At 48.4% G+C, this 17,092-nt stretch overlaps 1 protein-coding gene across 1 annotated transcript in view; it reads right to left on the bottom strand.

Annotated features, from left to right (window-relative positions):
* Positions 1-17,092, bottom strand: part of ubl3a (ubiquitin-like 3a) — a 34,496-nt gene that overhangs the window by 3,802 nt on the left and 13,602 nt on the right. The window contains exons 2-4 of the mRNA XM_061250267.1: positions 6,245-6,353; positions 3,946-4,032; positions 415-492 (exon numbers count right to left, since the gene is read on the bottom strand). Coding sequence (XP_061106251.1) covers positions 415-492; positions 3,946-4,032; positions 6,245-6,353 — 274 coding nt within the window. The remainder of the gene's footprint in view (positions 1-414; positions 493-3,945; positions 4,033-6,244; positions 6,354-17,092) is intronic.

Below are 17,092 nucleotides of genomic sequence, written 5' to 3'. Positions count from 1 at the left end.
ACACAGACACAGACACAGACACAGCCTACAGACACAGACACAGACACAGACACAGACACAGACACACACGTACACACGTACACACACAGAGACACACAGAGACACACATACACACACACACACACACATACATACACAGAGACACACACATACACAGAGACACACACACACATACACAGAGACACACACACACATACACAGAGACACACACACAGACACAGACACAGACACAGACATACACACACAGACACACAGACACACACACACACGTACACGTACACGTACACGTACACACACACACACACACACACACACACACACACACACACACACACACACGTACATACACAGAGACACACACACAGACACAGTGCAGGCAGGATAAATGCAGAAGATGTGAAATAAGAGCGTTACCTTGGGAGTTGGGCTCAGGCAGAGTCTCTCTGGCGACTAAGTGCATCACTGTGGTCTTGCCGAGGGGAAGCTTCAGAGCTGTAACACACACAAACCTGTGTTACTTCAGCACTGTAACACACACACAAACCTGTGTTACTTCAGCGCTGTAACACACACAAACCTGTGTTACTTCAGCACTGTAACACACACACAAACCTGTGTTACTTCAGCGCTGTAACACACACAAACCTGTGTTACTTCAGCACTGTAACACACACACAAACCTGTGTTACTTCAGAGCTGTAACACACACAAACCTGCGTTACTTCAGCACTGTAACACACACACAAACCTGTGTTACTTCAGCACTGTAACACACACACAAACCTGCGTTACTTCAGCACTGTAACACACACACAAACCTGCGTTACTTCAGCGCTGTAACACACAAACCTGCGTTACTGGAGCAGAGCCAGTCACAGAAGAGCCTTTCAGAGACACCACACATAAAGCAGCTGGGGTCAGGGCCAGGCTATTCCAAACGTTTCCCACTAACGCCGGGCCTGTCCAAACATTACCCACCAACGCCAGGCTCATCCAAACGTTACCCGCCAAACACAGGGCGCGTAATGACGTCTCCGTCGCAGAGATGGGGAGTGATGCGTGCGTGTGAACCACAGCACCACTCTTCCGGTCAGACAACCATCTCCTGACCCCGCTCCAGACAGACCGTGTTTTAACCACAGAACCTCTGCAACATATCCCCTGACCCCGCTCCAGACAGACCGTGTGTTAACCACAGAACCAATGCAACAGAACCTCTGCAACATATCCCCTGACCCCGCTCCAGACAGACCGTGTGTTAACCACAGAACCAATGCAACAGAACCTCTGCAACATATCCCCTGACCCCGCTCCAGACAGACCGTGTGTTAACCACAGAACACGGCAGAATGTCTGGCCTCCATTCTGCGGTTCCTGAACTGAACTGCTCTCCCGTTATGCGGTGCCCCCGAAATGTCCAGTTCACATTTTGTCCTGACAAAACACCAATGAGGTGAGAGTGTTACTCACTCACTCATGATTTACCGATGGGTACGAATTTCACTTTTCAAGCAAGAAGTAACTTGATAGAAGCTAATAGGTAATTGGCATTAACTAATGTACTCATTAACTAACTACTGAGGTTCAGCTTTGGTTCTGTATTTGTACATCATTAATTCATGTCAACAACTTTATTAGTTCATGAAATTTCATTCACCCTTATTGTAAAGTGTGACAAGCTAATATTTTCTACTCTAAAAATATGATTTTAGTCTTACTGCAGACTAAAACACATATTTTTACAGAGCATCCTGTCCCACCCTATCCCAGACTCCTCTCTGGCTGCCGTCTGCAGCACAACTAAAACAAAAACACCAAGCCGTCTCCCTCTCAGACCAGGAATGGCGCCCCGCCCCTCCACAGTTTTTGGGTGAGAGCGTGTTTGTGGAGAGACAGCAGGCCTCAGGCCTGAACCCTCAGCACAGCCCCTAGCCTGCAGGACAGGCAGCTTATTCTCACTGGAGGGACGAGGGGGGTCAGAGAAATCTCTCTCAGTCTCTCTCTCCCTCAGTCTCTCTCTCTCTCTCCCTCCATCTCCCTCAGTCGCTCTCTCTCCCTCCATTTCCCTCAGTCTCTCTCTCCCTCCATCTCCCTCAGTCTCCCTCAGTCTCTCTCTCTCTCTCTCTCTCTCCCTCCATCTCCCTTAGTCTCTCTCTCCCTCAGTCTCTCTCTCTCATCCTCCATCTCCCTCAGTCGCTCTCTCTTCCTCCATCTCCCTCAGTCTCTCTCTCTCTCCCCATCTCCCTCAGTCTCTCTTTCTCTCCCTCCCTCAGTCTCTCTCTCTCCCCCTCCCTCCCTCCCTCCCTCCCTCCGTCTCCCCCTCCCTCCCTCCCTCAGTCTCTCAGTCTCTCTCTCCCCCTCCCTCCGTCTCTCTCTCTCCCTCCCTCCGTCTCTCTCTCTCCCTCCCTCAGTCTCTCTCTCTCCCCATCTCCCTCAGTCTCTCTCTCTCCCCATCTCCCTCAATCTCTCTCTCTCTCGCTCTCTCTCCCTCCATCTCTTTCTCTCCCTCCCTCCCTCTCTGAATTATATTCAATATGCTTTATTGGCAGGAAATACACATAATAAATATAACCAAAGCAAACACAAAACATGTAAAACATTAACAATAATTAACACTACTACAAACTCTACAAAACAAAGATAAAATAGGTGACAATAGGAGTGTAAACAATTAAAAACATCTCTCTCGCCCCCTCTCTCTAATAAAATGTTTATTCGCTCGTTCACTCTGCTCTCCTGTTGAAGTGTTACTCCAGGCCCCGCCTCCTCCGGCTCGTTGCCGGGGCAACCTCGCACCTCAAGGTGTTTTTCGGGGGGGCGGGTGAGGCGGGGAACACCTGTTCTCACTCAGAGTTCCTTCCTGTTCAGCCCATCTGTCTGCATCAGACCGCGTCCCAGGAAGTGTGGTCCGAGTCCCTCACACCCTACAGACAAGCGTCTTCAGAACTGACCCAGAACTGACCCAGAACTGACCCAGCACAAAACCACAGTCTGTACAGCTAACCCCCTGCAGTCAGGGCTCCGGACTACCACCATTTTTCTGGCGGTGTATTTTTTTTTGAAGGTAGCACAAGTGTGAATAAAAAACTTTTACAATTATTTGCAATTATTTAGTCGTTCATTCCCCACGCAAATGACACTTGGGGGTTCCCCACACTCTTTTGGTTCCTCTGGTCACTACAGTTGACATGACTGCATGATACAAAAACCAAAATACATGAAATCGCAATGAGGAGGAGAGTGCCCCCAGTGCAGCAGATTAAAACAGCGCCCCACACAGGACTGGAGTAAAACAGCGCCCCACACAGGACTGGAGTAAAACAGCGCCCCACACAGGACTGGAGTAACACAGCGCCCCACACAGGACTGGAGTAAAACAGCGCCCCACACAGGACTGGAGTAAAACAGCGCCCCACACAGGACTGGAGTAAAACAGCGCCCCACACAGGACTGGAGTAAAACAGCGCCCCACACAGGACTGGAGTAACACAGCGCCCCACACAGGACTGGAGTAAAACAGCGCCCCACACAGGACTGGAGTAAAACAGCGCCCCACACAGGACTGGAGTAAAACAGCGCCCCACACAGGACTGGAGTAACACAGCGCCCCACACAGGACTGGAGTAAAACAGCGCCCCACACAGGACTGGAGTAAAACAGCGCCCCACACAGGACTGGAGTAAAACAGCGCCCCACACAGGACTGGAGTAAAACAGCTCCCCACACAGGACTGGAGTAAAACAGCGCCCCACACAGGACTGGAGTAAAACAGCGCCCCACACAGGACTGGAGTAAAACAGCGCCCCACACAGGACTGGAGTAAAACAGCGCCCCACACAGGACTGGAGTAACACAGCGCCCCACACAGGACTGGAGTAACACAGCGCCCCACACAGGACTGGAGTAAAACAGCGCCCCACACAGGACTGGAGTAAAACAGCGTACCTCCGAGCGTGACGTTGCCGTGCAGAAACCTGCCCTGGTAGATGAGCCGGAGGATGTTGGGACTGCTGACCTGCTCCTCCTCCCAGTCTGGAGAGAGAGAGAGAGAGAGAGAGAGAGAGAGAGAGAGAGAGGGGGGGGGGAGAGAGAGAGAGGGAGAGGGAGGGGGAAGAGGGAGAGGGGGGAGAGAGGGAGGAAGAGAGGGGGGAGAGAGAGGGATCAGGAGGAGGGGAAGGGAAGAAAGAATAAAAGCATTAGAAAGGTACAGTGAGCAATGAAAGGCAGTTTTGTTTAATGGGTCTGTGTAAAAATAGGTTGTTTTTTTTACTATAACTTTAGCACCCAACACAGGGCTGAGTATTTGACCAATCATCTGCATGCACAGCCAGCTACACGCGTGAACCTGACAGAACCACAGTTTCCCCCCAGTCTGCACAGACACGGTCTGGGTTCGATCAACACATTTATAAAGACACATTCTGATTCAGATCATGACTCCACTCCGCGTACAGACAGCAGCGTGACCGGTTTAAGGCGGGGTAAGGATTCATTTCCCGTTTACTGTAGACAGCAGGAGGAACTGAGCTGCTGCAGGAGAAAACCCCACCACAACAACCCAGTGACAGACAGCAATGACAAAAACAACTAACAATGAAAACTTCCAACTTCATTTCTTAAAAGCACCTTCAAAGGACCTCAAAATACATTTACAAAAATACTACATGCTGCTAGGGACTCATGGTACTGAACATGTCAGAATGTCACCCCAAAGTGTGACTCATAATTGGCCATAGGGTCATCCGGGAAAAGGGCCTCTGAGCTAGTGGGACAGGACACAACAGTGACCCCCTACCGGTCAACCGGGAACCTGCAGGTGACCTGGACTAGATCTCCTGATGTCCCGGCTGGAGAACTGTTAGCAAATCTAATTAGCAAATCCCGGTGACGAGGACAAAATACTGGGGAGGACTTTTACTTTCTGAACCTGGATTTGACAGAGGAGGTTGAAAATCAGGGAGACTGATGGGTAAAGCTGTGTGTTCTGAGCACAGACACGGGCGGTGGCGAGGCGGGTTGTCAGGGGAAACGGAGGGTGACGTGAGATGAGCCTCATTCCATCAGGACGGACACATCCATGGGCCCAGCTGCAGGGGCACGGGCTCAGGGCTTTAAACAGGAGCCACGGAGGACCCCAGCACACCCTGTGGCTCTCCAGGACCAGGAGTGAGGACCCCAGCACACCCTGCGGCTCTCCAGCACCAGGAGTGAGGACCCCTGCACACCCTGCGGCTCTCCAGGACCAGGAATGAGGACCCCAGCACACCCTGTGGCTCTCCAGGACCAGGAGTGAGGACCCCAGCACACCCTGCAGCTCTCCAGGACCAGGAGTGAGGACCCCAGCACACCCTGCGGCTCTCCAGGACCAGGAATGAGGACCCCAGCACACCCTGTGGCTCTCCAGGACCAGGAGTGAGGACCCCAGCACACCCTGCGGCTCTCCAGGACCAGGAGTGAGGACCCCAGCACACCATGTGGCTCTCCAGGACCAGGAGTGAGGACCCCAGCACACCCTGCGGCTCTCCAGGGCCAGGAGTGAGGACCCCAGCACACCCTGCGGCTCTCCAGGGCCAGGAGTGAGGACCCCAGCACACCCTGCGGCTCTCCAGGGCCAGGAGTGAGGACCCCAGCACACCCTGCGGCTCTCCAGGACCAGGGCTGGAGAACATGGACTCAAAGCTCGGCTGGGAGCGGAGCTGACAGATTCACTGCAGGCTGTTCTGACTCCCCAGCCTGTCTTACCGTTAACACCACGCTTAGTGCTGCTCAGACACTGATGGGATTATAATCTATCCGTCTTCCTGGGGGAGTTCAGGGCCATTTTTAATCAGACAGACGCTCCAGGCTCTCTGAACACACCCACCCCTGACAGCACACATCTTACACTGAGAGGGCATGTCTTTATCCACACTGTGCATATAAGATCAGAGTTGAATGGACCGTAAAAATGTAGCTGCACAGGGCAAGAACAGAGTATTAAAAGTACAGAATAAGATGCAACAGATAAGTGGGCAGTAAAGCAAGACAGGAGCAGCGATGACCTTTTTTAAAAAAACACGATAACAGCACACATTGTGTCAGCCCTCGGAGGTGATATTCTCAGGACTAGGGCGGTAATCACTGTGTACAGTGTACACCTCAGGGCAGAAGCACACATTGTGTCAGCCCTCGGAGGTGATATTCTCAGGACTAGAGCGGTAATCGGTAATCACTGTGTACAGTGGACACGCAGCGAGGAGCTCACCCATTGGCCAGTTGTCGTACACGTGCTTGGCGATGTCTGCGGCCGAGTCGTTGGGAGAGAACAGGAACTCTTTAGTCTTCCCACTCACCAGGATCAGCCGCAAGTTGATCTGCAGCAGAGAGAGGAGAGAGAGTGAGGCGTGTGTGAGAGAGAGAGTGTGAGAGAGAGAGAGAGAGAGAGTGAGTGAGTGAGTGAGTGAGTGAGTGAGTGAGTGAGTGAGTGAGTGAGTGAGTGAGTGAGTGAGTGAGTGAGTGAGTGAGTGAGTGAGTGAGTGAGTGAGTGAGTGTGTGTGTGTGTGTGTGTGTGTGTGTGTGAATACATATAACAGTCAGCTTTAGCCATCTGAACAGGATTTTGGCTGTGCATTAATATTAATATCCTAACATCATCTGCATGGCTGCCAAGCTAAAAGAGAGCGTTTCATTTAAAGGGAGCTGATCTGGTTCCTGAAGCATTCACTGAACAGCAGTGCCTATAGACTGACTCATCTGTGGCCTGTCTGAGGCTGTTTAACCAACCAGGAGCAGACAAACTGGGGAGGGGTCATTTCTGCATGCATGTGTCACTTTCTGTGTGATTATTATTATCCCAAGGGCAGATTACTGAATACGCTCCACTCTGTCGTGACTTCAGGGGGCCAGGAGAGAGAGGGAGGGAGGGAGAGAGGGGGAGAGAGGGAGGGAGAGGGAGAGAAAAGCCTGTTCTGATGGTCTCTTCTGTCCGTTCACACAGAGATGCAGGCAGAGGAGAGGGGCAGTGAACGCACTTCCGGAAGATTCTATTTCAGATCGTGCTCCTGTCACATTAACTTTCGGAGCGTGCACTGGAGCCCCCACTAACCGACAGGAGGCCCTGGGGGGCGCTGACGTACAGAGCGTGCAGATAAAGGTCGTAGAGCAAATGAGCGAACACGCCAGATAACTCGCATACGATCGGCTGCAGAGCCACGAACACGAGTCTGGCACACAAGGTAGACGGGCCAAGCCTGCAACTACCACACCAACACATCTACAACTCCAGGAACTGCAGTACCCAGACAAAGACAAAATTCAAAAGTCCTAGATTAAGGTATAAAATACGAGATGAAACACACGTGGCAGCAGAAGAGATGAGTCTTCAGACTGCGGCAGGAACCAGACAGGGAGTGTGACCAGGTGCAGGAGCGTTCTAAATAAACACTGTGAAAGAGACTCATACCGGCAGTTACTGGACTGATTTGGGGATGATTCTACAAATTGACACTCAAGTACACCAATGGTAACCACACATTCATAAATCATAAGGCTAGGCTAGGCTAGGACAGCCTGTAGCCTTGTGCAGGGGAACACAACAAGAGCCGATCCGTTTCAGGATTTTGTCTTATTTTTATTTATTTTTTTATTGACCCAATCATATCTCATCTGACATGTGTATGAGTGCAGCTAAAGATGCATTTCCATGGAAACAGGAAACAAGCCTTCTGCCTGCCCTGCTTCCTTATACTGTGTGTCAGGGCAGCTGAATTCAGACCACTCCACGGCTCTGTAGGAGCACTGCTGGCTGGGGTGTGATGGTGTGCCGGGTACTGAACCGGCTGTGCCGCGCAGAGGTTGCAGGCTCGACTCCTCGTTGTACAGAACCTGAACTGCGGCTGTAAACATCCCGCTGTGTGAAACGGTTGCGGCTGAGAGAGCCTGTTCGCTGCTGAAATGTAAACGTAAGAGGAAGTTGCGGGGGGAGAGAAAGGGTTCGTTATTAGAAATGAGCTGTAAGTGGCTGTGGGATCCAGGGGCTTACTGCTGACTGGGAACAGAGCTCAGACTTTCAGGTTCAGCTGATCTTAAGTGAGTAAAACAGGCCACACACGTGTGTGTGTGTGCGTGTGTGTGTGTGTGTGTGTGTGTGCGCATGCCCGTAAATGCGTGTGTGTGTTGTGTCTGCCAACGTGTGTTTGTGTGTGCGTTAGAGAGCTCATGGGTGTGGCTTCTGGATCTCTGGCCTATGACATAACAGTGTTTAACAGCAGCTCAGTGACACATCGATCCTCTTAAGCCGGTTATCTCATCAGATCATGGCAGCAAACGCGCACTCCAACCCCACTCCAACCCCACTCCAACCCCACTCCAACCCCACTCCAACCCCACTCCAACCCCACTCCAACCCCACTCCAACCCCACTCCAACCCCACTCCAACCCCACTCACTACCAATACAAACCACACTCAAGAGCCAACATCCAGAAAAGCTCACCATTAATCATCTGACCTTCTAGAAGAACTACAGTAATAAGAACAGCGGTCAAACCCTCTCGCCAGCCGTTGGTTGTGGGACGGAACACAGACTCCTTAATCTAATGGTAGTTTCCCACTTCCAATAGGATCATCCACAACCAGACACACATCTAAACCCGCGCTGAAATAACACCGTAAGAGCAGATCATCCACAACCATGAAATGCCACTGAGAATGTCACTTTGGAGTTAATGAATGTTATTCTGGAGGATTTTCAGTCCCTACCTGCCGCAAGGCAACCGGACTATCCTCAACATGCCGCACACAAGAGATTACTTCAGCTTATTAACAAAATCCTGCCAAGAAATTTATTCATTCAAATAATGTAAAAAATATATTTGGTAAAATAACCGTACTAAACAGAAGACAATAAAATGTCATCTGTCGAGATTTCACCTCTCAGGCAGACATGTGGAGCCAGGCTTTCTTGGGTAAAGCAGAAAATAAGGATTTCCCGCCCGGTCAGGCTGACACACCACATCCCAGCACAGCTGGAAACTGACAGTCAACCCAGACAGGCGATAAGCGAGTTCTCATGTGTGATATCAACGATATCCTTCAACAAAGAAAGACATGAACTTATAAATACACATGTGGCATCAAAGTCTTAACGCTTTGAGGTGTAGGATCACAGATGTGTGATTAAAATTTCCAGAACTGAAAATTGTAACGCTTATGTCACAATCCCTACTGGCAATTGAAAGAATTCTAGAACACCGACTTTGACTTTTGGGGAAATTTAACTTAAACAAAAAACCAGGTTAAAACCAGGATCATATTCAGCGTCTCTACTGTGACGTCACAATGAATCCTTTTAACCTGCATCACCTGGTTCATCTGAAGCACATTCCCGAGGTGTCAGAATGGAACACGGTTAAACCTGTATTGCAGCAGGTTCCACTGAAAGAGCACTGTGATGTCATAATAAAACAGGTTTGAATTCAGCGGTGGCTGAACAGCAGCATCTTTCTTCATCTGGAACCAATCTTTCCAACTGCCTCAACTTCCTGCTGCGTACATGAGCCCCATCCAAAACGCACACGCCATCTCTATTAAACTAATTATCGCTACGCAATCAACCCTCCACTGAAAAAGCAATTGGATCTCATTCACACCCCAGCCAGCAGTGCTCCTACAGAGCCATGGAGTGGTCTGAATTCAGCTGCCCTGACACAGAGGTCACACAGAAACAGGAAGCAGGGCAGGTACTGAGGGCTTCCTTCCTGCTTCCATGGAAATGGCCTCAACAGGGACAGAATAACATCTGACCTAATAACACCTACAGATTCTATTCCTTCTAATGCAGTGGTCCTCACTCCTGGTCCTGGAGAGCCGCAGGGAGTGGCTGGTTTTCGTTTTCGCCTTCATACCAGCAGCCCAAGAACCCAGGCGAGGTGAGTGAATTCATCAATTAACGCAGGTAATAACACAGTTAAGTACACAAAAGCCAGCACACCCTGCGGCTCTCCAGCACCAGGGGTGAGGACCCCAGCACACCCTGTGGCTCTCCAGGACCAGGAGTGAGGACCCCAGCACACCCTGCGGCTCTCCAGGACCAGGAGAGAGGACCCCAGCACACCCTGCGGCTCTCCAGGACCAGGAGTGAGGACCCCAGCACACCCTGCGGCTCTCCGGGACCAGGATTGAGGACCCCAGCACACCCTGCGGCTCTCCAGGACCAGGAGTGAGGATCCCTTCCCCCTCTCCCTCTCTCTCGAAACAGGAAGACCCCTGATGTAGTGACGCATGACAAATCCACCGCAGCCCAACTTCAGAGGAGCGGGATACACCCCTGTGAACACCCCACAGGGGGGAGGGGCCATCTCCATGTGCACCAATCAGCTTACACAGAGGACGGCAGTTCCACACAGAATCCCCCAGGGAGGGGGACTGTGTGGGAGTGCCCTGGGATTGGCCTTATTTATGATGATTTATGGAGCTATAATTATATGAAAAGGTGTGCCTCAGAAATACTTGTTTTCATAAATGAACGTTTGAGAACCACTGATCCAAAACACCTGATTACACACACTATACGATCACATTTTGTTTGTTCGTATGAAAAATGCAATCCTGCTTTGGGACTTATAGATCCAAACACAGCTGTATAAATCATTTTATGTGTGCATTTAGCAGCTATAGCAGATGATAACCGAGGACAATATTTATAAAAATTTATAAGCATCACTAAACCACATTCAGAAGAGATCAGCACTTCATGTTTTTAGCTACAATGACACTGAAAGATTCCATCGTTTCAGTAGATCCTCAGTGAAACGGCGTGTCTTACGCAACTAAAAAAACAACAACAAAAAAGCAGTGTCACCACTATTTTCAATAATGTATAATATTTTCCAATATATTTTCATCCAAATATGATAATAATTGACATTCTGTCTAAACATGGTGTCCTTGTGAAGGACAGATTACACATTAACATAACTTAGTTTACATTTTATCCACTCGCACGGTCTGACTTTTCCTGAGAATGTTCGCTCCTCAGCACTTTATTCGACCTCAAACAAGCTGGACTCCACAGCCACAGATACTATAACACTACCCAGATACTCAGCCACAGATACTATAACACTACCCAGATACTCAGCCCCAGATACTATAACACTACCCAGATACTATAACACTACCCAGATACTCAGCCCCAGATACTCAGCCACAGATACTATAACACTACCCAGATACTCAGCCACAGATACTATAACACTACCCAGATACTCAGCCCCAGATACTATAACACTACCCAGATACTGAGCCACAGATACTATAACACTACCCAGATACTCAGCCCCAGATATTATAACACTACCCAGATACTCAGCCCCAGATACTATAACACTACCCAGATACTCAGCCACAGATACTATAACACTACCCAGATACTCAGCCCCAGATACTCAGCCACAGATACTATAACACTACCCAGATACTCAGCCCCAGATACTGAGCCACAGATAATATAACACTACCCAGATACTCAGCCCCAGATACTCAGCCACAGATACTATAACACTACCCAGATACTCAGCCACGGATACTATAACACTACCCAGATACTCAGCCACAGATACTATAACACTACCCAGATACTCAGCCACAGATACTATAACACTACCCAGATACTCAGCCCCAGATACTCAGCCACAGATACTATAACACTAACCAGATACAATACCATAGATACTACACCAACGAGATACTCAGCCACATACAGTATAAAATGACCCAGATACTCAAGCAGTCTGAACACCTGTGTCCGGTACTGGAATGAGTCGTACCCCTGCCTGAGCACGAGAGGAGAACAACCAAGGAGACAAGCCCGCCATCTTACTCACACTCACACACACTCACACACACTCACACACACTCTCACACACTCTCACACACTCTCACACACTCTCACACACTCTCACACACTCTCACACACTCTCACACACACCTCATTTAAACAGAAAAATGCTTGGTCATATTCATAAGCAGGCCTGTAGTTCAGCTCCACTATCCCTGCGTCTAAAGGAAGAGAGAAGACGAGGGAACTGCGTGCGTAGATTACCCCCAGCAGAACCACAAATTCAATTATAATTAACACATTATTTTAGTCTTTTTATTTATTCTTCTGCGTTTATCTGCCTCACGTCCCCCATGACAGGAAGTCCCACAGCCGAAAATAACGTGTACCCCTATCAAGAAAACACATTTTGTGTTTATTTTTTACATCTGTGCTCATCGAAACTGAGAAGCACAAATGCTCCTGTTCCTCATTCTGTGGGTCTGCACTAACGCAGCCAGCAGAGTGTGCAGCGCCTACAGGGCCTATCTCTGCACTGGGATTTATGTGCAACTGCCTCCGTCCTCTTCCTCCTGTACAGCCATTATGGCTCAAAGCCCGAGAGGGGAAATACACAAGACAACGCACACAGAACTGCTGCAGTCTACAGCAGGTGGGGGGCCATTCCGGCTCTAATCATGAACCGCACAAGCACAAAGCAACACCCATGTAGCTGCTGCACTTCACATCTTAGGCATTTCATACATGGAAAGCAAATCGAATCCAAATCCGGGCCTGGTTTTCTTTCCTCCCGGATAATCAACTGAACAGCTACAGATTGGCCAGACTGTCTTCACACCTGACTCCCAGGAAAAGGGAAAGTAGAAAAGTAGTTCTCTACGAGGACCGTAATTTGAGGACCGTAATTTGAGGACCAGGGATTTAGCAGATGCTCACACCCAGAGACACACCCATAACACCCACTTACAGAGCCGGGTGTTTTCTGAAGCGATTTAGCCATTTAGGTAGCTTTGCCCCACCTGAGAATAAAGCCTGCAACCTCCCGTACAATATCAGTTCATAATCATTTTACTGCACCATCATCCATAACTGTGAGTACATAAGGACATATTTAAGAGTACATTCCGGTCCAAGATATGATTTAGTACGTAAAGAGGCAGATTTTGCATACTTAATTTGGTGTATGCAAAAATTGGTGAATTGAGATTTTAGTTTGTATTCTTTTGACAGTTCTTACAGAAACTGGGAGAGATTACCTCCAATACCACTGAGGAAGAAAAACACACCTCACCCCTTCTTGCGCAGGCTACAGATTTTAAAACTTTCAGAGCAAACAGGCCACCAGCAACTACTTCTGTTCTCCTGTTTGTCCAGACCAACTCACCGTAATACTGCGCACACACACACACACACACACAGACACACAGACACAGACAGACACACAGACACACGCACAGGCACAGACACAGACACAGACACAGTGCAGATGAATACAATATGACTGACAGCATCTTTCATGTTTTTGCAACAAAAAAATAATGATTTATAGAGGAAAATTTTTTTTTTTTCATTTAACAAACTTCCTGGACATGACAACATGTCAGTACTTGTCCTTTGCGGTCAGCCATTTTGGGGAACACTTAGCTTCTTATCTGACAGCAAACAAGTGCTTTTAGAGTTCACAGACCCTGAGGTCGCTGGTTGCTGTCTGTCTGGTAAGATGTTCTAGAACACTGAATTAGAATGTTCTTAACTGAACATTCTAATGCTGATGACACAATCACGACCGGTAACTAAAAGCAACGGTGTTCTAGAACACTGAGTTAGAATGTTCTTAACTGAACAATACACTAGTGGTCAGAGAAACCAATGGAGCTGTAGAATACTGAAAAACCATTGTATGTACCTGTATGCTGTGCGCATGCGTGTTCACACGCATGTATGGCACACGTGTATGTAGGAGTGCACGTCAGTGCAGTGGTTGGTGGCTGTGTATGAGTTAATATGAATAAAGTTATTTCAGTGAAAAGTCAAAAGTGAGGCCAAAAAGCTCTAATCAGAGGCTTCATCAGCGGAACGGGAGGCGGAGGGAACAGAGCGTTTTTCTCCCCGCGTTCGCACGCTCCAGGGAAATGTCAAAAAGATCATCTGCTCGCAATTAGCCGCAGCGGCGGGGATCGTTAGCGCAGACTGCGTTTCCCAGAGATCACCCTGTCTCCGCAACAGCTCTGCCAGCTCTGACTGCAACATGACTCAGAACAGAGAGCATTTACGGGCCTGTCCACCTTACACAAGCAGCCCTGGGAGAAAACACTTATTATTTATCAATTTATGTATATGTATTTATATAAATATGTATATGAATTGAAAGCTATGCAGCAAAAGCCACAGTAAGGAACACTATATGCACTCACTCACATTGTAATTATTTATTTCGGTCCACATTTATAAAATACATTAGGGCCCAAATACATTTCAGTTGCATTCTGACGTCCTTCACTCGAATAGCAGAATGTAGACCATGAAATCTAGCAGACAATATGCAGAATAAACAGCAAGAAACATCACCTCCATAAACAGCGACTTCCTATAACAGAGGAGAATGAGTAATGCAACACACACACTCACAGACACAGACACAGACACAGACACAGACACAGACACAGACACAGACACAGACACAGACACAGACACAGACACAGACACAGACACAGACACGCACACGCACACGCACACGCACACGCACACGCACACACACACAGGTGAGAAAGGGCCAGTGTCAGCCAGTTCCGGGCCTCTAAATTGAATTGAGAGCTCACACCTGCAGTCTCCAGCCTTCCCCCTTTCTCCGAGCACACAGAGACAGACTGTTAAACTACCTGGCTCTGCTTCCCCTGAATGAAATCACATCTTGAGCACGCAGAAGCTGTGTCAGTGATGAGAAACAGCTCTGCATTGTGCGCTGTTTTTCCTCCCAGCTCCTCTGCTCTTTGTGAGAAAAATAAAAATGATGCAATGACCTGATGGCTCGCGCTACACAATGCGTTTTCCTGTTCAGGAAGACATCCTCCCTTCTCCAGAGGCCATTATGATGTCACTGAATAGGGGGGAAAGGGCGGCCATTTTGACATCGCTGAACAATGGGAAGAGGGCTATTATGACATCAGTGAAAATGGGCAAAGGGGGGCATTATGACATCAGTGGTAAAGGGGGAAAGGGGGCATAATGACATCAGTGGTAAAGGGGGAACGGGGGCATTATGACATCAGTGATGAATGGGGAAAGGGGGCATTATGACATCAGTGGTGAAGGGGGAAAGGGGGCATTATGACATCATTAAAAGGGGGTTTCGATCATTCAGTGATGTTAGGTTCCACAGCTGCCTGCATGCATGGAGGTCAGGGCAGCGTTCCTACCCCAGATGCAACAGGGCGTCACCGCCTGCTAGCCAGTGCCCCACAGCGAGAGGACGCCCTCCAGAGTGTGCAAACATTCTGCACTCTCCTTCCTGTGCGACTGTGACCGTGGGCAGTCACAGTGAGAACATGACAGAACTCCACACTGCTGCAGAAGGAAGGAACCATCCGCACTAAAAAACAGCTAAGCACTTGCAACAGGAATGAGGTAACCGAACGATTGAAAACAGATTGTGCGAATACAAAAATTGGCCTGAAGGGTGGGTAGGTGGGTCGTAGAACCTAACAGTGATTCAAAGCGCTTTCATTTAAACCTAAATTACAGGAAACAATGACCTAAAACTAAATTATGCATATGAAACGGCCTGTAGCGTAGTGGTTAAGGTAAATGACTGGGCCCCGCAAGGTCGGGGGTTCTAATCCCGGTGTAGCCACAATAAGATCCGCACAGCCGTTGGGCCCTTGAGCAAGGCCCTTAACCATGCATTGCTCCAGGGGAGGATTGTCTCCTGCTTAGTCTAATCAACTGTACGTCGCTCTGGATAAGAGCGTCTGACAAATGCCAATAATGTAATGTAATGTAATGAAACATTATGTCAGCAGCCATCACTCGGGATGAATTTGGCAGACACTTGATAAATCCAATCAATCAGTGGAATACAATTAATGCGATTAGTTGGCTATTTTCAGTCAAGTACTACACGTTCAGATCCATATTGTCTTTTAGCGTCAAACATTAAGCGTGTATCGTCAGTACTGTAGAGAGGGACCTGTCTCCCGGGAGAGATTCCATGTAAATCCAGTTTGGGAAGAGAGCAGGAAACAGCCGGGAACCTGATCAAAATGAGGAGAGCAGCTCTGACTACGCGTTTAAACGCAGGAATAAAGCGTGTTTTCAGAACAGTAAATCCTCACAATCAGCCTACACTTTCCACCGGGGAGGAATATTTGATCCTTTTCCTCATAAAACTCTCACATTTTTCCCCTCAGAGCATCCAAGCCGGTTTATCCAAGTTAACCAGCTTTGAGTTATTCCGGGATCAGTCCAAAACCAACGGTGGCGAGGAGAGGAATTTGGAAGTGCCACCTGTCATACGATCTGCAATTTAGGAACCAGCGAAACATCTCGGACTCATTTTGAGAAAATAAACTTGGGGCGATAAACCAGTTCCAGATGGGAGAAAGCTCACTTTACGTCCTGTTTGTTGATGTATTTTCAACACCAGTCTGATGGTTTTCATTGTTACTCAGCACTTAAATCTATTAAAGCAGCAGTTTCACACAGTCATTTTACTACAGAGAGCACAGACCTAAAGAACCATTGACAGGATCACAAATTACATCAAAATGACTGCTTTGAGCCCCAATTAAAACCCTACTATATGCTCCCAACTTTCTCAATTCTCTCAACCAAAGCCATTTTGGGATTTGAGTGGAGCCACTTCATTTTGGGAGGGTTAACCAAGCACTAAAACACGACTAACCTACTTATCAGGGTCTACTAACCAAGATGTTGATCGAACACCATGATTAGTGAATCAGTTGAATCAGTGGTTGTGGTGCTGGACTAAAGCAGAAACCAACGCTTTCCAGACAGGAGTTGACATCTTGACTTTAGATTACCAATGAACAGATTCCATTTTCAGGTACAGAAGTATCTTACCAGAAACTGGAATGAAGTTATGACCCTTGGCGTGTGTAATTATAGATTCAACCACGTGAAGGTGTGAAAGCAGTTGAGCAGATGAAAAGCAGAAGTTTGTCTCTAATTCGGTTGATTAGAAAAACGAAGACGCAAAACATCTGACACTTCACACTTCAGCCACACAAACATACTTAACACCAAGAGGAAAGATAAC

The sequence above is a fragment of the Conger conger genome, chromosome 7 (assembly GCF_963514075.1).
Source record: "Conger conger chromosome 7, fConCon1.1, whole genome shotgun sequence".
In the NCBI taxonomy this organism is placed as follows: Eukaryota; Metazoa; Chordata; class Actinopteri; order Anguilliformes; family Congridae; genus Conger; species Conger conger.
The sequence above is the reverse complement of the archived record's forward strand: the minus strand, read 5'-3'. Positions and strand labels throughout refer to the sequence as shown.